Here is a 21,305-nt window from a genome sequence, read left to right on the forward strand (position 1 = left end):
TGGTGATTTGTTAGTTGTGGGTTTTTTCCATAAGTAGCTACTCCTGAAGCTCCATTCAGCTGCCAGTTGTTTATCTGCAAAACTCACTGTGTTGCACAATTCTTTTTCTGTGTCTCAGTACCAGATGTTACTAAGTCAAAAACTTTCAAAATTTGTATCTACTCAGTTTTATTTTTTTCTAAGAATAATGTTTGGTTTAGATCTCATTTATAAGCTTGTAGAAAGTAGTTTTATCCTGGTTTTACCCAAAACTGTGGCAAATAATAATACATGAAGGGAAATAAAGTACAGTGAAGAAAAAGCTGATTATTTTACTCTTAATTATTTTCCTTCTGGGTCATTCTGTCCTGTGGTACCATATAAATACTGTTTCACTGTAATTGATCTAGTTTAACCTCTAGGATGCAGTTTCTGTGATTGCATTGATACTAATTGTTAGGTTTTGTATGTTTTCCAAAGATTAAATTCCATGTGCTTTGTGTTTTTCCTTAGGACTGTTCTTCATACATGTTTCACTATATAGCCTTCTGTTCCTTTTATATTAGGAGTATTGTATTATTCTTGATAAAATTTACCTATCATCATGTAAAAGATGCCAAGTGGCTCTGAACATAATATGATTTTCAATTCCATTCCCCTAGGCAGAATATGAGGTATCTTCAGACGAAAAGCGCATAGACTGTGGCCTCAAAGTTTTAGAGACGTACTTCACTAATGGGGTAAATATATAGCAAAAGATTTTCTCAAGTGCTTTGTGTCAGATAAATAGAGAGATCTAAGAATTTCTTTGGGACTATCATAAATCATGTACATTTTTCAAAACACCCCAGATTTCTTTAGTCTGGTTTGAAACAGTTTCCTGTGTGTGTGTTTCTTTCTCCTTCTTTCCATCCTGTCAAGCCAAAGAGGTGACTTGCTTCTTTGGTGATAGACTTATGGAGAAAAAAGGAAGTTTTACTTATTGCCAAGTTTGTTCCTCCAGATACTGAAATAGTAAATAATTGAAATAACTTTCAGTGCATTGTTGTGTAACAGGAAATAAATAAAAATTTCACTCAAATACAACTTTCTTGATTTTCTCTTTAGTCAGACTGTTCCTTTCTTTTTTCCATATTAAAAATTTTTAACTTATCTTTGAATACAAAACTTTTAGTTTTTCTATTGATTTACACGCTTTCATTGTTGCTTTCCTTTATTTTTTATTATGTTAAGTCTGCAGCACACTTGCCAGAAATACCTCAGGAAACAGTAAATGAATGTAAAGCAAGACTGGAAAAGAACCCTTCCAAGGATCTTTTCATGGACTGTACTAGGTAAGTTAAAAATGCCTAGTGCTAAATTAGAAAATTACGAGAAATTTGTGTGTTTCTAAGGAAAGTGAAAGATGAAGTTGTTATACCCAGAAGTACTGAGTGCCTGAAATGAGTAAAGTAAGAAACTTGGAACAGATTTATTAAAAGACTGTTTCCTTCAGATGTGATTTAGATGTTTGACTTTTGCAGAGCTTTTTCTTCAATGCTGCTTTTGCATTCACACTGTTGTCTGCCACCAAGAATTCTGTAAGATAAATGGTATTTCTCTCTATCGTATTCTTACTTTTTGAGTGACTCTCTTCCGTGATGAAAGTACTCAGAAAAATATGAAGTTATAAGTTGAAGCTTGAAAGGTTTCTGAACAATGTTAGACATCTAAGGTTCTTGAAAATGGGTTTAACTAAGGCCAACATTTAAGTGCCATTAAGATGGCTGATTAGAGGATCACTTGTAATACTTGACATAAAACAATACAACTTGGTTTTGTTCTGCAGTCATGAAGTGGTATTTCCCATGGTAGTAACAGGGGAGGCTTTTCTTGGAGGGATGGTACATGTTTATGAGTGTTACATGTCTTTCTAAAGCCTTTGTTTCTAATATTTCTGGTTCTTCGAGGCATGCTTGATCATGTCTGAAGGATGACTACAGGTTTTGTCACTGCTTGGGTCATCTCCCTGGCAACAGAAATAAGCATGACTTGTAGCAAGCTGAGATTATAAGATTGGAAGGGCTGTGTGAGAACACCACCTCGTAAAACATGTCTCAAATGGAGTGTCTCATGTAGGTGATTCCCTTTACCCTGTCCAATAAATACCTGACTACAGGTTGAATGACTTGTTTCCCTCCCCACCTCCATCTTGGTGTGTTTCATTTAAGGGAATGATAAGGTACTTAGTGTTCAAGGTTTGGATATGGCATTTAGAACTTCAGTTTCAAATCCTGGAAAAAAATTATTTACCAGTCTCCAAAGAATGCATGAAACCTTGTAGATACTTTGAGGTCATATTTGCAGGGTCATGCATGTATAAAATAGCTTTTGAGAAACTGATGTTTAAGTGGGTTTGAAGACAATAAAAATGCAGGAGTCAGTGTCTAGTTCCTATAAGTAGCAGTAGTTTGGCCTTCTCAAATGCTTTGACAGGAACAGTTTTCTGTAACACACTCACTTTGTGAGACATTTAGCTTAAAACCCTTGTAGAGCACACTGGCAATATTTTTCTGCCTACAGCTTCATCAATATGTTTAAATATGTCTGTAAATTGATAGCATGTCCTGCTTCAACAGCCTTTTCCAGAATAAGATGGATTTTATTTTTCTGTTTATATTCCTGCTAGGATTGTCCATGAATACCTAAGCAAAAGACCTTTTGAAGCTTACCAGGAGAGTGTGTATTTTTCCCGTTTTTTACAGTGGAAATGGCTGGAAAAGTAAGTTTGTTTATAATGTTTTCATTATAATTTAGCTTTGTTTTTGTGGCAAATTTTGATTTTTATGCTGGAAATGCTGTAGAGCTGAATGCTAAATGAGACCACCTGTCTAAGAAATTATGATCTGGAAGATAAGATATAAAGGATGATGTTGATGGACAGCAAGAGAACCAATACTCCAATAGTACTGTCTGTCTGTAGCCTTTAAGTGGTAAATCTTAAGTCTTTAAGTGGTATTTGGTAAATGCAAATTCAGAAATGTTTGGCTATCAAGTGTGCAGTGGAATACCAATCTTTCTTGGGAGTACTATCATTCCTTAGCTTCTTGGTCTAATTAGTGGTTAATAAACTGATTAATCTAGTATTATAACCCACTGGGTGATTGGGTAACTACTAGGTTTTTTAGGGTGGTACAGATACAGAGCTAGCAATAACAAGATAGTAAGATATATATATATATATGTCTCAGAATCTAGTTTGGACTTTTAAATCAATACTAGATGAGTGTCCAGACTCTTTCAGAAAGCTGTTTGATTTAATTTCAGCCTCCTGGGTATCCTGATCACATATTCTTTCAAATATGAAGGGGTTTGAGCACTCATTTTGTTGTAAATTCCAATTATTCCAATTATCCAATGTCTCTATTTTACTGAATTGTAAAAGCTAGTAAGAAAACTAGGGAAGTTACCCAAATTTTCTACTCAATGAACCTCCACTGTTGTCCTGAGAACAAAGCTGCAGTAACAGTGAATGCTCATTTAAAGCAAAACACTGGAAAACCCACTACCTTGTAATAGCCCTGCTCTGACATATTGAGGAGAGTTTTAGCATAGAGTGATCAGCAGCTCTACTACTTCCAGTTATCTGTTCCTTCTCCTCTGCATCAACACCTTAACAACTTGGCTCTTGAACTGCTCTTGCATACCACAACTCCTTCTTTTGTGAAAACAGACAAAGTGAGATCAGAAATGGTTTACCTTTTAAATGCTACATTGTAAGCGTTGATCCCGTTGAAATGCAGTCTGCATGTCAGCGTGTCAATTAAGTGAGGCTACAGGAGGTGATAAATGGCCTGTGATGAGAACTCCTAAGGCTCTAAGTGTGGGCAGCAAAGGGCCGAGCTGACCAGCTTTTCTTCCTGCTATCGGCAGTGCCTGGTGACCACATGAGGGAGCCCATGTTTCTTAGCAGAGCACCCCTTTCATTTGAAATTCATCTTATTACAGTACTTCTACATGAGATTAAGGCAACATTTGTTCAGAAATATGTCAGAACAGAAAGGAGAAAATGAAGACAAGACCTCGTGGTGGGGAGGGATTACTAACATGTAATTCCTGTTGTAGTAATTGTTTCTTTCTGTTAATCAGGCAGCCAGTAACCAAACACACATTTAGGCACTACCGAGTACTAGGCAAAGGTGGATTTGGAGAGGTGAGTACAGAGGTATCTTTCTACAAGGCAGTTCTTAAGGAATTTTAAAAAGAGGAGAGTCTGTTTAACTCTTGTCTCTATCAGTCTGCATTTGACACATCACCAGGCAAGCTGTTGTAGATACAAACTGCTTTAATGTGTTAGCTTAAGCATTGCAGGTCATGCACAAAGCTGCAGAAAACTTGTACTGACTGACAACAGTTGCTCCTATTTCGAAATTCCACTTGGAAATGAGAATTTAGTTGCAATTTGCTAATTATATAGAATATTCATGAACCTAATTTAGAATCTATAGATTTTATTAATTCTGTTTATAATTCATTGTACTGCCCAAAGATATTTTAATCAGAGCCCTATATGGAAGGAGAAGGCCTGTTTCTCCTGTTTGATTGTGATGTGAATATTTGTCCTTAACACATACTAGGACACTTAACACTGTTACTGTAGTCACTTATTTCACTAACACAGGATCCACAGTTTTAGACCACTCAGTCCAGAAAGAAATGTGTTTGCCTCTGCATAATCACTTTTTCTATTTCTGTTACAGTTTTTATGGACCTTTAAAGTTCTTTCATGAGCAAAGACTCTGTATTGATACTTACAGATGATAATTTTCTGAGAGCATTAATGAGTTTTAAAAGAAAATTAAATTTAATCTTCTGCAAAATAAAAATTCTAAAAAACCTCAAGCATCTCTGACACGCCATCCTTCTTTTTGTAGGTGTGTGCCTGTCAAGTACGAGCAACAGGAAAAATGTATGCTTGCAAAAAGCTAGAAAAAAAGAGAATAAAGAAGAGGAAGGGAGAATCAATGGCTCTAAATGAAAAAAGAATTCTAGAAAAAGTGAATAGTAGGTTTGTAGTAAGTATCTACTTCCAATCTGTTTTCAGAAATTTGTCTAATTTTGTTTACTTTATTTCAGTCTCTTGCAGGAGCTTGAGGGCACAAAACTCTTTTTAAAATTGATTTAGGGAGTGCATGATCATAGAGAGAAATGATTGATGCAATAATAAATACATTTTGTGTGTGATTGGGAATAGTTCTGTGCACAGGGATTTTTCTTCTGTCCACCTGCTTTATCTCTCACAGCCAGAACATTAGGCTGTGTTTCAGCATGCTGATGCCACTGAATCTTTTTGTCCTCTGCTTAATAGTTGAGTTTTTATATCCTGAGGTACTTTCATAGCATTTGTTACTGTGTTGCTGATATATTTTAAGATAAATATGACCTTATAATAGTGTATTTATTAGATTATATTGCTCTGTTGTGTGCCAAGGCTTAAAGAGGTATCTTGGATGTGAAACAATTAATTTTTTAGTGGAACATCCATGTAATTGAAATCTTAGTTTTAATATCTAAACCTGATGCTGTTGTGTAAATTATGGTCTGTTAGTAGCTCTAATTACTAAGCAGTGAAAGAAGTTAAAATGTTCAAAGATACACCAAGTAAAACTTTCCCCAGGTAGTGTTTAATTGAAATGTAATTTAAATGTTATTTTCAAATACATTTTGCTTTGGTTTGACAACCATTTGCTTCTAAATTTTGTATTGCTGTTAAGAGGATTTTAAAGTAGCTGCACTAGAGGATAGCAAAAGTTATTTATAAATATATATGTATAAAATATGTATGTATTTTCTGACAAGTTTTATGTATTGAAAAACCCCACTGTAGAATACTTAAGAAAGAAGAAAAATGATAAAAAAGATTAAATTGTAGAAAAATTGAGAACCTGCTGGCCAGATACATTAATATTTTAAACTATTGTAAATTGTGGTTTTTGTATAAGTTTGCTAATGTTAATTTTGCACAAGGCTTGCGTTGTGGGTTTAAATTGATTGAAACTGAATCCAGAGGGTACCTGAATTTATCCATAAATTACTAGGAGAGTGAAACTTCTATTTTTTTAGCATATGTAAACACTAAATCAATAATTGATCCAAGTTGAATTTGAAATCGCTTTATAAAATTGATCATGAGTTATTTTCCTCTTGCTAGCCAGTGGTGGTTTTCTATACAGCAGAGAAGATCTAGGTCTAGCAGTAGCAGCAATACTGGTTTTGAAGTGGGTAGATAACTTGTCATGCCTCTGTCACAAGTACAGTCATAAATAGCTGAACACATCAGTTAGAACCACCAAATGGGAATCTATGCCTCGAGTAGCTGACTTCTATATTTATTTAGTTTTATTATTTAGTATTGTATTTACACTTCTGAAGGAAGTGTTTGGATCTCTTACTGAATTAAAGCAATTATTTACTTGTACTGCACTTAAAATGCATGTTTTGAGTAAAAAAATAAAAAAAAAAAACCAAAAAATTCCTACTGATTTTTTTTAACCTAGCTTGCTTACCTAATGTAAGCTAAGTATATGTTTGAGTTCCATTGCTCTTAGTACAAGTTAGGTAATTTTGAAGATCCTACCAGATGACCATCTATGCAGCATAGCTTTTTCTATTGAAAATTAATTTGTAACTTAAACAGTTATATTTTAGGATATTACATTGTGTTAAATGGGGAGGGTTTTTTAAATTCACAAGTCTACTTTAAAACTTTAAATGCACTTAAGAAACTTTTACCTAAAACCTGAAAAAAAAGTACGCTGCTTTGTCCTTGTCAGTCAGCACCAGACATGAAGTACAGTGAGAAGAAAGGTTGTGAAGGGATGTACTGAGCCTTTGCTGTTTGGCAAGTTCTCAGTCAGGGAGATATGCAGTTACCTGGGGGGGAGGCAGGAATAGAAAAGACAGATTCAATTTAAAATAATTTGAGATTCTCTAGAGCAGATTTGAGTCTCATAGTTCAGTAAGGTGGTTTGGCAATGCATAATTCCTGAGGTACTCATAAAATAATTAATATGCCTATACTAACTGGACAAAGACTATTACAGGTAACATGCAGCTGAGGGGCATCATCAATACTTGTATTTTCTGTGTGGAGCTCTGTGGTATCTGCCACTAAGCTTTTGTGTTGTGTGTATGGTTTGTGTACACAGGCAAATTAGTCTGAATTCCTTTGTGTCTTCCAGTACTCTGCAAGAGTGATTTTCCACTTGCATGTTTTGTTCTTTTTGTTTTGAAAAAGGATTCATAAGTTGATTGTACTGGAAAAAAAGAGCTGTGAATTGTTTTGAGGTTTATGAATGAATAATGGTTGTGTTCTAACCCTGCCCTTTTTAGGTTAGTTTATCCTATACATATGAGACGAAAGATGCCCTGTGTTTAGTATTAACCATAATGAATGGAGGGGATCTGAAGTTTCACATATATAACATGGGAAACCCTGGCTTTGATGAAGAAAGGGCTATTTTCTATGCTGCAGAACTGTGCTGTGGTCTGGAGGATTTGCAAAGGGAGAGAATTGTTTACAGGTGAGTTTGATCTACAGTTACCTGTACTTTTCCACATCTCTTCAGCATTGAACATATTAATTGTTTCCTACTAAAACAAGTTTGTATTTTAATTTTATAGGAAAGGAATAAGAAAAAATTGTTTAGTAGTCCTTTTCATGGCATGTCCCTATGAATATACCTCTTATGTCTTCTTGGTGTTGATTTAGGTCTTGATGCTTGATATATTTTAAAAGAGCATAAAGTTGATTCAAGGTTTGTTTGTAAAATGAAATTAAGCTATGATTTACATAGCAAATTACTTTATATTTTCAATAAATAAGTTTTAGGAATATGAGATTGTATTCCTGCCCACTCTAAATTAGTTCATGGAGGTCTGTAGAAGTCCCTGGCTGCATTGCATGTTGCACTCACAAGGGTAACAGGATAGTCATAGCCCATGTGAAATGCTCCTTCTGTTTTAATTTCAGATTCCTCCAATAAACTTATTACTGCCTTTGAATTAATGAAACTATCAGAAGCTTTGTGCATGGCAATTGAGATTGTATGATTTTAATGCTCTGTTTTGTCTCTGTACGTACATCTTTTAACCCCTGGTATGCATTCATATTACAGAACAAGCAAAACAAACTTAGTGGTGGACCAAGAATGCCTTCTTTATACTTCTGATGTGTAATACCAAGTACCACTTATTTCAAAGAATATTTAAAGCATAACTTCAATATAATGAGTCTTAGTCTTTTCCCTCCCCAGTGTAGAAGACCAACACAAACACACAGAGTGGGAAGTGGCAGAACCAGTGTGAATCAGACTTAATGCTGGTGGCTGGATGTGGTTCCCTAGAGAATTTGGCCAATCTTGCAATATTACACAGTATGTTTTGGCATACACTTAGGAGGGAAGCATGGGTGAGAGATTTCATCAGCTACAAGTAGGTCATTTCACACTGCCCAAATGAAAACAAAACTGATTGTTTAAAATACAAAATAACAACAACAAAAAACCCCAAACCACAGCCCTGTGTTTTAGGCCCAGTCTGATAGCTGTTTGCCTACAAGACGACCCTCAAACACATATGTTAAATCCTAGTGTTCTCCAGTTCTTTTAACTCTGATCTCTCCTGGTTTTTCTGCTATTGTAATCCTGTATTTGATGTCCATTTATTAACATTTTGGGGATTGTCGAGACTTAAAAGCATGAGAAGCAGAGCATCTTTATGACTCTTGTATACAGTTAATCTCATAAGATAATGAAACTTTACCATGAATACACATGCTACAGAACATCAATTTACCAATATATGGGGAAAAAACCCTACTTAGTTTTCTTTGTGAACAGCTGTCTCTCATTTAAAATGTCAACTCTAAAGTCATTCTTCCTAAATTTTTTTCTTTCATGTTATTCAGTCTCTTCTTTTTGTCACAATTGTATGTAGACATATATATACACATATTGTTGTTAATAATCTATTCCAATAACTTATTCTTTAGCCAACTGCTGGGTTTTGCATGTCAATTTCTGGCTTATATTTATGGTGGAATAAATCTAAGAGACCATCTTGGTCCACGTGCTTACTGATGCATACCACAAATACACCTATATATAAAATAACATAAATTTTAAAAAAAATAACAATATACATTATAACTGACTGTAGTGCACTCTTATAAATAATAATGTACGTTATACATTTTATGCAGATTTTCATGCCTATTTATATGTATGTATATCCTCAGGAGAATCTGCTAGGGGATAAATCCTAGAACAACTTTTAATTCAGCTTCAATGACTCTTCAAATTTTCCTTGAGCAGGGGAAAATTCAGACATTCCCTTCAATATTTTCTTTTGTTCTCAGAGTAAGAATGCAAAAGGTCCAAAATTGCATTGCTGAATTTATTGCCCTTTTAATATTTCCTGAGTCTTGCTGTCATTTAGTAGTTAAAAAATGTTGTTTGTGAAACTTTTATGTTTACAATAAAGTAATAGGAAACTTCCAGAAAGTTACTGCAAAGAATCCTAACTAGGTGAAGTGTCTGGTAAGCTTTAGAAGTTGCATGTCCAAGTTAAAGAAATTGAGTTTGAATGGATCATATTAAGCCTCTGCTTAGTATTGGGATTATTACTCTTTGATGATTTTTGATGCCTTGGGGTGAAATATAGCAAGGGGTCAGCATCAAACTGCAGCAAGCACTTGTGTTTAACCACTGGGTAGTTGTAAAGCTGATACTCCTCAGGAGAAATGCTTTTCACTTATGAGCACAAATTTGAGTGTAAATGCTGGTTCTTTATATCAGAATTTTAGTGTTATATTGCCTTTGTTAATGTAAATGGATTAAAGAGGTGGATCAAGGAAGTGGATCTTGAGTTCTCTGGTTAAACTATTTATATTGTAGGCCATCGACTTCACAGCTTTTTTTTTTTTGTTTTGTTTATACATGGAACTGGAAGAATTGCTTCAGTCAGAACCAAGAAGTCTTCTCTTGAATCTGTTGTGCTTGAGGGCTAATAGTTTTGTCTTTGTTTAATTCACATTTCTGTTGTTTAATTTGTAGAGACTTGAAGCCTGAGAATATACTTCTTGATGACTGTGGTAAGTAAAAATAATTTTGAAATCAGGAATTACACCTCTAATTATTACCATGCCAAAAATGTAAGGGATTTCTTCATGATAAGAGACCTAATTGATGAATTTTAATTTAGCAAAGAAAACAGTGCCTTGCTTTTTAGAAAGCAGGGGAAAACTTTGGGGGTCAACAATTATGTTTGAAGGGTCAATTTTCTACCTTCAAATGGCTACTTTTTGCCTTTTGCTCCTCCTTTTCCCCTTCCTCTTGATTTAAGATCACTAAAACTTTTATATGGATTTGTTTTGTTGTTTGTTGGTCTTTTCTTGAACTATATAAACATGATTTATTAGATGGAGGGGCCAGAATTTTACTTAGTAAACCAGAATGTTTATCCAGTAAGAAGAAATCTGAAGTATTTCTGTTTTAACATTTCAACTGAAAGAGATCTGATGGTCCCTGATGCCTATGTGGCTGGAAGGAATCAAGGAAGTACAAACAATATGAAGAAATGTTTGTTAAAAGCCAAATTAATTCTCTTTAATGACTTTGTATGCAAGTCATTACCAGAATCTTCTGAATTGACTTTGGAACATGTGCAGGAATCCTCTTCTAAGCTGTGGATGAATATTACAAGTTTGTTCTTGTAACTGCTGAGCATTTTAGTTGAGGAAAAACTGTTTTTGAAGTCATTAAGCACAGTATTTTTTTTCAAAGTCAGCGTGTCCTGACTGATAAATTTCAAAAAAGATGATGCTTGAGAGAAGTCACTTTCCATGAGCTAAAGCTTTGCTAGACATCAAATGCATTCTTTATTTTTTCTCTCCAGCAATGTCTTGGAAAAGCTGAAGGCTTCTTTGAGGAAAAAATGTAGCCTTGCAGGACTGCACTAGAATGCTTCCTCTCTGCCAGGGATATTTTGATCTAGTTCCAGAGAGCACAGGATACTAATTAGAAAATCGCTTCAGGAGCTCACATCTTGCACTTGAAAAGGGTTCATCAGATGTCAGGGAATACAAGAGCATCTGAATGTATTTAAAATAGCATTTGCTGCTCCAAAGCATTTACTTTTTTCTAACCAGTATATAGAGTGGTACTTGACTTTCTCCACTCTCTCTCTCTCCATCCCCTGATTATTTAACACATGTGCATAAGAAATCAATGTGCTGGTAACTAATATTGATGCTGCAGAGCTTTTCGAATGCCACAGCATATATGCACAAAGGTGAAGTGGGCATTGGAATCAGCTACCCAGAGAGGTGATGCAGTGTCCGCTCTTGGAGGCTTTCTAAACAAGTATTTAAAAAGCCTTGGACACCTTGGGCTGCCTGGTTGCTCAGAAGGTTTTACTAGAGACCTTCTGAAGTCCCTTTCAGCCTGAATCATTCTGTGAGTCTGCTGTTTCTGTAAACAACAGTATCCCTGTCCTTACAACCAGTATTAGAAATAAGTGTGGGTTTTGATCTTTTTTTTCCTTTTTCAGCAATGAATCTTTCTACAAAATTGTTTTACAATTGGATTGAAAATGTAATTGTCCCCTCTTCTGTCTGGACTTCCACATTTTTATTAAGATATGTGTTTTAAAATTAAAATGTCAATACACAATTCCTGCCTTGAAATGTATTGAATGTGCTTGAAACAGCTCATGAGTTCATCCAACAAAGAGCTATATTTGTCCATGGGAATGTAAGGGAGAGTGGGGTGGATTTATTCCCATTGCCCTGATTGGACTGGTGCATGACAAACCAGTCTATTGCCAGATGGACTCTCTGTTAGAGGTACAGCTGTAAAGGCCATGTGTGTGATAGGGGAAGGTCATCAACTCAAGAAATCTGGCTGATAAAGTGCAATAGAAGCTGTTTTCTACTTATAAGTGATTCATGACAAGAGGAAATCTGAGAATTGAACTGAGATGTTACAATATAAATAATTCTGAGTAGGTTATTGACTGGGCTGCTCTGGGTTTGGGGTGGGAGTGGGCATAGCAATTCCAAGTATTCGTGTTTGGCATTATTGGGGTACTTCATTACAGGAAAACAAGCTTTCTCGGTACAGGCTACAGTTTTCTCACATTTGGAATAAATTAAGTAAATTTTGAAGTTTCATTAAGAAGGCAGAAAGCTAAGTGCTTGTTGTGGGTAGAGAGAATGGAAAACCACAAGTGTCTGATGCATAGATAGAGAATCTGAAACAAGCGTTTCTATTTGTCCAAGGACAGCAGCTTATGCCAAAGCTAGGAATTAAGAGTGCTTAAGAGCAATTTATTTTTGCATGACCTTCAGAAAATCAGTTATATCTTTGCCTCTCTTCATAATTTTAAGGAGGAGCTGAATAAAACAATCTTTTCTGGTTAAGTTAAACTTAGGGCTATATGAATGTTTTGATACTTTGCAGTGGTGTGTTTTATGAGCTATGCAATATAATTTTTTTTGTTTTAAAATGATAATACTTCATTATTTTTGCTGATTATGTATAATTTATTTTAACATAAATAGGACATATCAGGATTTCAGATCTTGGATTAGCTGTGCAGATTCCAGAAGGTGAAACTGTCCGGGGACGTGTGGGGACTGTTGGTTACATGGGTATGTAAAGCAACCTTTGCTAGTTACATTTTAGCAGAAAATTTGCTTCTGTGAATATAAGGACTGTATTGGGCCTGGATTAGTTACTAGACATGTTATAGGAAGAAGAAACGTTATAATATGCATTTGTAGATGTTAGCATTTAATTATAAACCCACTGATGAACTTGAAAACTTAACTGAAAATTCTAGCTTTAGGCAGAACTTTAAGAAAGCACCTAATTTTTTCTGAGATTAAAAGAAATTTAAAGTCATAGTCATACTGTGACAATACATTTCTTTCCATGCTTTGGAAAACAGCATTCTTGTTGTTTTTTTTTCCTTCATTCTCTAAAGAATACTGGTTTTAAGCATTAAGGAAACTATGTTTTTCTCTTGGCTATAAACAGAGTTCTCACTGTAGAAATAAAAGTTTCTTCAAAGTACAGAGCACTCGCACAAATATGTCTGCACAGAGCCCAAAGAGAGTACCTGAGAGTTTTTCCAATGTACACAATTAGTAAATTTAAAGTGAAATGTTGTGGGTGTGTGTTTGTTTTTTGTTTTGTAGCTCCAGAAGTGCTCAAAAATGAAAAGTATACATTCAGTCCGGATTGGTGGGGTCTTGGCTGTTTGATTTATGAAATGATTGAAGGACAGTCTCCATTCAGGAAGCATAAGGAAAGAGTTAAACGGGATGAGATTGACCGGAGAGTAAAGGAAGACCAGGAAACATACTCGGACAAGTTTTCAGAGGAGGCAAAATCCATCTGCAGGATGGTGGGTGAAGAGACGTAGAGGTTTGAAAATTAAATTTCTAATCCTTTTAAAGAGACCAACTACTTCATTTTAAAATCTTGACATTTTTTCAGAACTGGATTTCTTGAACCTTTCTTTAGTTCACATGAAAGTTTGTGATTGTTCATGATCTGTTCAGTTACCAAATTGCAAGAATTCAGAACTTTTCTCAAGATGAAGGAAAGCTGCATAGATTGATTATTCATCACATGAATGAAATGGTCTAGTACTGCTTGGACCACTCGTTATTATAGATGGAGTACAATAGCATGCTCATCTTGGATACTGCATGGAAGCTTGTGGCCGAGTAGTACACCAGTTTCTTCACCTAAAACATTATCTACAAGACAGTGGCTTTTATTTTTTCCTATCTTATCTGTTCTCAAGTTTATACAGAAAACTTCACAAGTTTTCTGTACCAGTTCATGCAAGATATGTGTATTACTTAAGCCCATAGGAAAAAATATAAGTCAGTATTTCCTGAAAGGAAAGCCTGCTGCAGAGTCCGTACTGTAAAGTCTTCTCAACATGGCAGCAATTAAAATATTTTCTTATAACAATGGACATCATGTGCTTTCACACAAATCGTGTGCTTTCATGGATTCTTTTGTCTTGAAAATGTATTTGTTCCCAGAATGTTGTTGTTTGGGTTTCCAGTTAATTTTGATACATGATAAATTTATCTAATAAGAGGCCAAGTAGTAAAATAAACTGATTGAAAGATATTGTATGTAGATTTTTTTTTTTAGTTGTGGGATTGTATCACAGATCAGCTTTTATTCCGTCTATCTGCAGTTACTTGCTAAGAATCCAGGGGATCGACTGGGTTGCACTGAAGGAGGAGCTGCTGTTGTAAAGCAACATCCTATTTTCAAGAACATCAACTTCAAGAGGCTGGAAGCTAACATGTTAGAACCTCCATTCTTGCCAGATGTAAGTAGGTGAGACAGATTTGATTAGTACCTAAAAAGGCAAGAGCTATCATAATTCTATATTAGCAATCATATGAACTCCAGAGAAACCTTTAAAGTCTGTTATATTGGTGGGAGAATGCCATTGTAGCTATTGATGATAACTAATTGTTTTGTGGTATTTCATCTGAGATCACAGAACAATTTACAGTAGCTTTGTAGCTGATTCCTTAGCCCTTAAAAGTCCACTTCTGTTGGTCAGATGCAGAAGAGATTCTTTGTATTTCTCCTCCATAGAATAGTGTAATTTGGTGATCAACAATGTGAAATTGCAGACGTTTTGCTCCCTTTTGCTTATCTAGAAAAAATAAAACTGAACTGCAAGTCTCCAAATCCAAAACTTTAATGAAGCAATCTTGTATTGTACTGCAGCCACGTGCCGTTTACTGTAAAGATGTCCTGGACATTGAGCAGTTCTCAACAGTAAAAGGAGTGAACCTGGATACCACAGATGATGACTTCTATTCCAAATTTGTGACAGGTTGTGTCTCAATCCCTTGGCAAAATGAGGTAATGTACATTTCATAGAAGATTATTTTCTTTAGTACAGCAGTATAGAATATGTAATAAAAGATACAATTATAATTATTTTCTCTAGGAGATGTAAAGAGGTTTTTGCTTTAGACTTTGCTGAGAGGCTTCAGAATTTTTTTCCCAAAAACAAACAACTTGCTAAAAACTGAGATCTACGGTAAATTTTCATAAACAAAGTCTGGCATCTTGTCATCATAGACACAGCTTACAAAACAGTATTAGTATCAGTAGGACCACCTTTTCCTTGTTTTTCAGTCACATGCTATTCAGTATTGCTGTTCACAGGAGAGGGATGGAATGTTATTCCAAGTGTTCAATAAGCAAATAGGTGCAGTGCAAGCTATTTGTGTATAGCCTGGGTATCAATAGAGTATCCAAGTGACAGTAATGCAGAATTGCAGACTCACTTTTTTCAAGGTTTCAAAACAGTTCAATATCAGTTGAGTCAGACTTTTAAGGGAAAGGTTTTTTTTGTGTGCCTAGTGAATGAATATTCTAGTAGTCTGCATAGAGTACTAGAATTTTGCTGCTTCTGCATGCAATTCAAATCTTCTTTTCTGTTTTAGCAAGAGCACTTAGTAATAATTACTTAAAAATGTAGTTCTTGTTATGAGTGCCTTCCCCCCATTATAATTTATTTGTGTATGAATATAATTCTGAAATTACTATTGTCTTGAATTCTGCTAGTGTCGTTTCGCTCCCAGTATGACTGCATTTTATTTAAAGCTTGAACACAAAAGATGAGCAAATCTGGAATAATTTGGAGGAAAAAGTACATCACCTTTTGTTTTCCTTTTGCTTTTTTGCATTACATTAAGAAGGATATTTGAAAAAGTGTCATTTGACATAGAAAGTTTTCTCTGAGAAGCAGTGAACCTTGGAGAAAGAAGTATTTCCTTTACTATGTTGTAATTCTGAACTTCAGAAATGATCTAGTCATTAAAAAATGCACTGCGCCTTAATAACTAACCATTCAGAGAGGGATAAATTTGGAAGTAGTTGTGGAACTCTTGTGATAGCAATTCCTTTTCTTCAAGGAAGAACTGCAGATTTCATTGCACATTTGTGCTTATTTTTCCTTCATTCATGTTACTGAACTTTCTCTCAGACTTTTGCCTCTCAAGACTTTGTCTCACTATTCCATAATTTACCCAGTGTCATGGTTTACAACAAAAGCAGGCTGCATTTCTTACTGGTCTTTGTGCCCTCTCTCCCTCCATAAGGTTTGTTCATTTGCCTGCCTGCTGTTGTGACAGATGTGTACTGGTGGCACTTACTGGTAAATGCCAACTGTATTTGGGCATTAGCCACTCCCCTCCTTCTGACCCTGCCTGTTGGTTACATTTTGGCATTCAGTCTTCCTGCTGTCCTTTCTGTACCCAGTAATTGTGGTTTTATTTCTTTTGGTTCTGTGTACGCAGATAAAGATTATTTCAAAATTCCTTGCTTCTCTCCAGAGACCCATCTTCATTATATCTTTTTTTTCTTTTGTCCTTCTGTGTCATATTTATTAATTAAGTTCAGTACAAGGCATAAAGATATTACATTTTTTTGACTGGACTGCTCTAAAATGAACAAGATACCTGAAAATCTGTTTCTGGTTCTAAAAGCTTCTCTTTATTGCATCATAAGCAGAAGAAAGACAAGAAAGCAAAAAACGCAAGGGAGCACCTGACACGTGCCTGTGTGAGTGCTCTCATTGCTGTTCTTTAGTTCGTTGAGAGCACAAGGAGAGTCGTTGTCAGCTTTGTGCCCCTTTTGGAGACAGTGGTGTAATTTAGCTGATGAATTTTTAAGTGTTAGCAGCACCCAGCCAGAGTAAATAGATACTACGTGGAACTTGTTTGAGAGGCCTTTATGGATATTTCATTTATATTTCATATGTTTCAAAGATGATTGAAACAGGATGCTTTGAAGATATCAATGCTTATGAAACTGATGGTACTGTGTCACCAGAGAGAGAGAAGTCTCCTAAGCCAAAGAGAGGCTTCTTTCACAGACTTTTTAGTGGAGAGGTAAGGGCCTTTCTTTTCTTTCATAAGAAAATTACCTTCCATTCTTTTTTTTTTTTTTTTTTTTAAATCTGTGATAGGAAAACCAAGTTGTTCACTGCATAATGAAACTAATGAAATCTGTCTTGTTATGGCTTTGCCCCTCCACTGCATTTCAGAAATTATGGCAATCCCTATAACTCCAGGAAGCCTTCCTACCTCAGCGTTCTGTCCTCCTCTAGTTACCTGGGAAGAAGGTAGTGGGTTCTGTTAAAAGCTGTGCTGTAGACTTTCCTTTGCTAAAGAGGTTAATTTGGGTCTTGCTTCTTATATATTTTTACCATTTTTAGATGAAAATTGTGGATATGTCTTCAGATATAATTGAGGCCCTATGAAAAAACAAGCAATAAATAAGTTTATAAGCAAAAAGAAGTGTATATCCAATAAATAAGTAAATAAGCAGAAATAGCCCCAAAAGAAATGAGAAGCATCATGAAACAAAATATCTTAGGCAGTTTAATGCCCTTGCCAAAACAACATAATAGATCTTTACATAGCTGGCAATATAATGCCTTTTCTTACACACAGACTTCTTTAGTAGAATAATTTCTTGTTCAGAAAATTGAGTATTTACCATCTAGAAGACACATCATGTATTGTAATTGTCTACAGGATATAAGAAATAAAGTATTTGTAAAGGTTTGCAGTTGACAAATACAATTCTGCTTGCTCAGTGTGCCTGCACTTAGAGAGGAATTATCTAGAGAAGCTTGAGTACATTCCAATAGTGAACACTTGGGTAGGAATAACTTTTGCTTTCAAGCAGAAATGGAATAATAAAGTTGCTAGGTGCATATCGTTAAGTAGCCACAGCAAGGCCGTGTATTAAAATTGCATGAAGAAATTTTTGGTCTTTTGCTGGCAATTCACCTTTCTAAAATGGTACAATGCTAATGGAAAATACACTTTCCCCCTACTTTGAATAATGGAATAGAAGGGACAGTTGAGTGTACTAATATTCTCACATAGCTAAAGCTTGTGTCTTTTCCAGCCAAAAATCAGCAGGATTCGTACTGTCCCAAGATATGGTTCTGTGTATTGAGAAGAAGTCCTAAAAAATGAATATGGTTTGAGAGTTTGCAGTTGGTTTTGAACTAATAGGATTACAGTTAATTGTCTTGTGAAGTTAAAAGAAGGAAAGAACATTAATTAAATTTTAACGACTTGAGATTTGGGGTTGAGATTGTGGATTGAGTTTCCCACAGCATTTAGTTAGGATGGAGTAAAATGTGCTGGAAAAATACTCCCCCTCTTCCCCCCCCCCCCCCCCCCCCCCCGCCTTTCTGTGCCACATAAAACACATAAATAAACAATAGTGTTAGTTTTGCAGCTGAGTTGTCTGTCTTCTCTTGCAGGTCTGCTTTAAATCTGATTGCAGTGATGATGAGCAGGAGTCCTCCAGACTTTAAATCATTTTATGCTCATCAGAAAGGATGAGCAAATGTTAAATGTTTTATATCTCTGTAGCAAATTGTATTATATATATTTTTTATCTGAGTTCAAGGATTTTTGTACATTTGTACTTCATTTGTTTTAAGATGTATATTTTCACTAAAGGTTAATTGTACAAAAAGCAATGAGTGCCATTTGAGTGAGTGTGTTTCTGTACGTATTTGATTTATCTTGATTTTTTTTTTTTCCCCCCAGTGGAATGAATCTAGAAATACTAAAAGGATTTTAAAGCACAGAGATAAAATCTATGGTATCACTTGACTTTTATGGTAACTTGACTTTGTATGCTCCTGGTAAAAAGTCTCCTTGATCATTAGGATCTTTATTAGCAGTTTTCTTAACTGTAAAATTGCTGTACTGATAAATTTAATAATTCTGGTATTATCCAGCAGCATGACAGTGCTATTACCTAATGTATCTCTCAAGCAACTGCTAAGAAAAAAAGGGATTCATGCACTGTGGTCAGCTATTAGGAATTGCTCTTTATTATCAGGTGTTGTAGAATCTCTTTCTGTATTTCTGTATAAAGAGAACTTTGAACATTTAGCTTAATCCTGTAACAAGCTGAAGTATCCCATTCTTCTCTTTTCTACCCATCTTACACATCCTCTCCATAGAGTTTGTTGGCATGAGCCATACAAGTTGACCTATCCTAAAATTTTATAACTATATTTTGAAAACTTTGCTGTCTTTACTGAAAGGATTTCTTTTTACCTGTGGGGACACCATTTTATTTTATTTTCTGTAAAAGAAATAGTTTTTAACTCCATGTAGGATGTTACATTTTTATAATGGTTTAAAAAGCAAATCATGGGCCCTTCTTACTTATGTCCTCTCTTCTTATGTTGTAATATGCCATGTTCTAGGGTTGACAGTGATCACTGCCACTGGGGGAAGGGAAAGGTAGCATTAAGTATTGAATTTAATTATGTAAATATTTTTTTCTTATAGCCTTTTAAAACAGAAACATTAAAACATGCCTTTAATGATTACTTAATACAGATGTGGAGCTGGTATTGAAGTTTATTATGACTACCTGATGTTCATTAGTAAAACTGAGAAAAGCTGCTTGAAAACTAGGCAAGCATCCATTCTTCTGGACTCAGAGTAGGTCAGACCCTTTATTTTGTAAAGTTTCTAGTAAAACTATTAATCTGGGTACAGGAGTCAATTTAAAGAGCACATTTCATTAAGAGCCTCTTCTCTTTTCAAAACTGAGTTGGGTACTTGAAATATAATGGAATGCCCTTGGAGTTGGAGACGTGATTTTAGTTTCATGTTCTGTTCTGTCTTCTGAAGATCTGTCTCAACTGTACATGCCTTTTTTTTTTTTTTTTTTTTTTTTTCTTTCAAATCTCTGGAGCACCAACCAGACCACACATGTATTGTACACACAGAGCAACTGAATAGCCCCCGACCTCAAAAAGGTCTCTTGTGATCTGCAGACCCACTGGAAGAAACTTCGGCTGCTTCTGAGAAACTCACAAGATATATTTGATATTCAAGCCTATCATCAGGTTTTAATTCACAATATTGGTCTCTAAAGACAAAGTTGTAATGGATTAGAATTTGAAAAGATTGGAAAACCAACGTGTTGCAGAACCCTGCTGGGGCTCATCTGGTGTCTCTGAAATTGTTCCTCTTGGCTACTGTGCCACAGAAATGAGGAATTAGACTGTTTTCCTGTGTTTTCAGTGCATTTTTCCTCCAGTCTAAAACAGTACATAAGACAGCAAAATTACTCTTTTAGAGAGTACAAAGGGAGAAATTGGCAGAGGGTGAGAGGGTTTGAATGAATTACTGGAAGATGGTCTGATGTAATAGTGAAGGGATGGGAGGCTTGACAGAAATATCTGAAGAACGGGTGTTGGCTAGAACCATTATGTGTGAGACAATGAGTTGGCAGTCTGACCTGACCCTCTTTATTTTGTACCACAGCAATAGAACTCTAAAAAGATGGAATGGAAAAATAGGAAAGTAAGAAGTTTTATAAATACCTATGTGGTTGGAGAAGTCATCTTTTCTTTTCAGTCATTCCTCTGATTAAGAGGTTTGAATTTTTAAGATCTTAGGTTTGCTATTCTGAGGCTAAGGTGACTGTATAAACACCAGACATACAGGGTGACTGACTGGATTTAATGTCTGTGTAGAGTAACTTGAAATTTGGGCAAGAATACCACAGACACAAGCTGAATAATTTTTATGAAGAAAATACAGGACTTGGTTTTAACAAATTAGAAAAAAAAATCTGAAAGTATCATGTATTTCAAGTTTTCTTTCTGTATTGGATGGAGAGGAATCTGAACTTCAAAAAAAAAAATAAAATCAACTTCTCTCTTTTGGAGTGATGAGGCTTAACACATATTTTCCAGGAATCTGTGAAGAAAGAGGGCTGAATGAAGAGCAAAGGGAAATTGTTCCTAAGAAGCAATTATTTACATGTCTGCTTCTTTGGATGAAGGAACTCCTAGTTAAAAAGTGAGAATTCGTTTGTTTTTATGAAGTTTAGCTTAGTTTAATTTCACAAGTTTTTTCTTAAGTTCAGAATAGTACTATTGAATTGTTTTTGAATGAGCACATGTTTGCAGGATTATGACCTAAATTCCATTGGGTTTGGGGGGGGTTTTGAGTTTTTTTTGGTTAGTTGATTGGTTCTTCCCCAGTAGGCTCAAGATGGCATTATTGTACTACAGATTTATCCCTTTTGGCTAGAAATACATAATAATGACTCAATCTTATATGATGTGAATCCCCTGAAAAGTTAGAAAAACCAAGGAACTGGAAGGCTCAGCAATCAGCATAACTCTCCTTACACAGTACACGGAGGGGAAGATGTTATGCTGTTTAATCT

The 21,305-nt window shown here is 35.3% G+C and overlaps 1 protein-coding gene across 4 annotated transcripts in view; it reads left to right on the top strand.

The window, feature by feature from the left end:
• GRK4 (G protein-coupled receptor kinase 4) overlaps window positions 1-18,744 on the top strand; it is a 33,575-nt gene extending 14,831 nt beyond the window's left edge. For 2 of the 4 annotated variants that reach the window (XM_062493340.1, XM_062493338.1), the window contains 13 exons: window positions 642-719; window positions 1,213-1,313; window positions 2,648-2,740; window positions 4,108-4,171; window positions 4,893-5,033; window positions 7,351-7,541; window positions 10,074-10,111; window positions 12,581-12,670; window positions 13,220-13,428; window positions 14,242-14,379; window positions 14,790-14,927; window positions 16,844-16,966; window positions 18,358-18,744. In XM_062493340.1, the coding sequence (XP_062349324.1) occupies window positions 642-719; window positions 1,213-1,313; window positions 2,648-2,740; window positions 4,108-4,171; window positions 4,893-5,033; window positions 7,351-7,541; window positions 10,074-10,111; window positions 12,581-12,670; window positions 13,220-13,428; window positions 14,242-14,379; window positions 14,790-14,927; window positions 16,844-16,966; window positions 18,358-18,411 (1,458 nt within the window). In that variant the 3' untranslated portion in view covers window positions 18,412-18,744. Of the gene's footprint in view, window positions 1-641; window positions 720-1,212; window positions 1,314-2,647; window positions 2,741-4,107; window positions 4,172-4,892; window positions 5,034-7,350; window positions 7,542-10,073; window positions 10,112-12,580; window positions 12,671-13,219; window positions 13,429-14,241; window positions 14,380-14,789; window positions 14,928-16,843; window positions 17,440-18,357 lie in introns of those variants that run through there. The other 2 variants (XM_062493339.1, XM_062493341.1) reach the window with 2 other exon arrangements.
• Window positions 18,745-21,305: the final 2,561 nt, after the last annotated feature.

Source organism: Cinclus cinclus, chromosome 5, assembly GCF_963662255.1.
Source record: "Cinclus cinclus chromosome 5, bCinCin1.1, whole genome shotgun sequence".
Taxonomy (NCBI): Eukaryota; Metazoa; Chordata; class Aves; order Passeriformes; family Cinclidae; genus Cinclus; species Cinclus cinclus.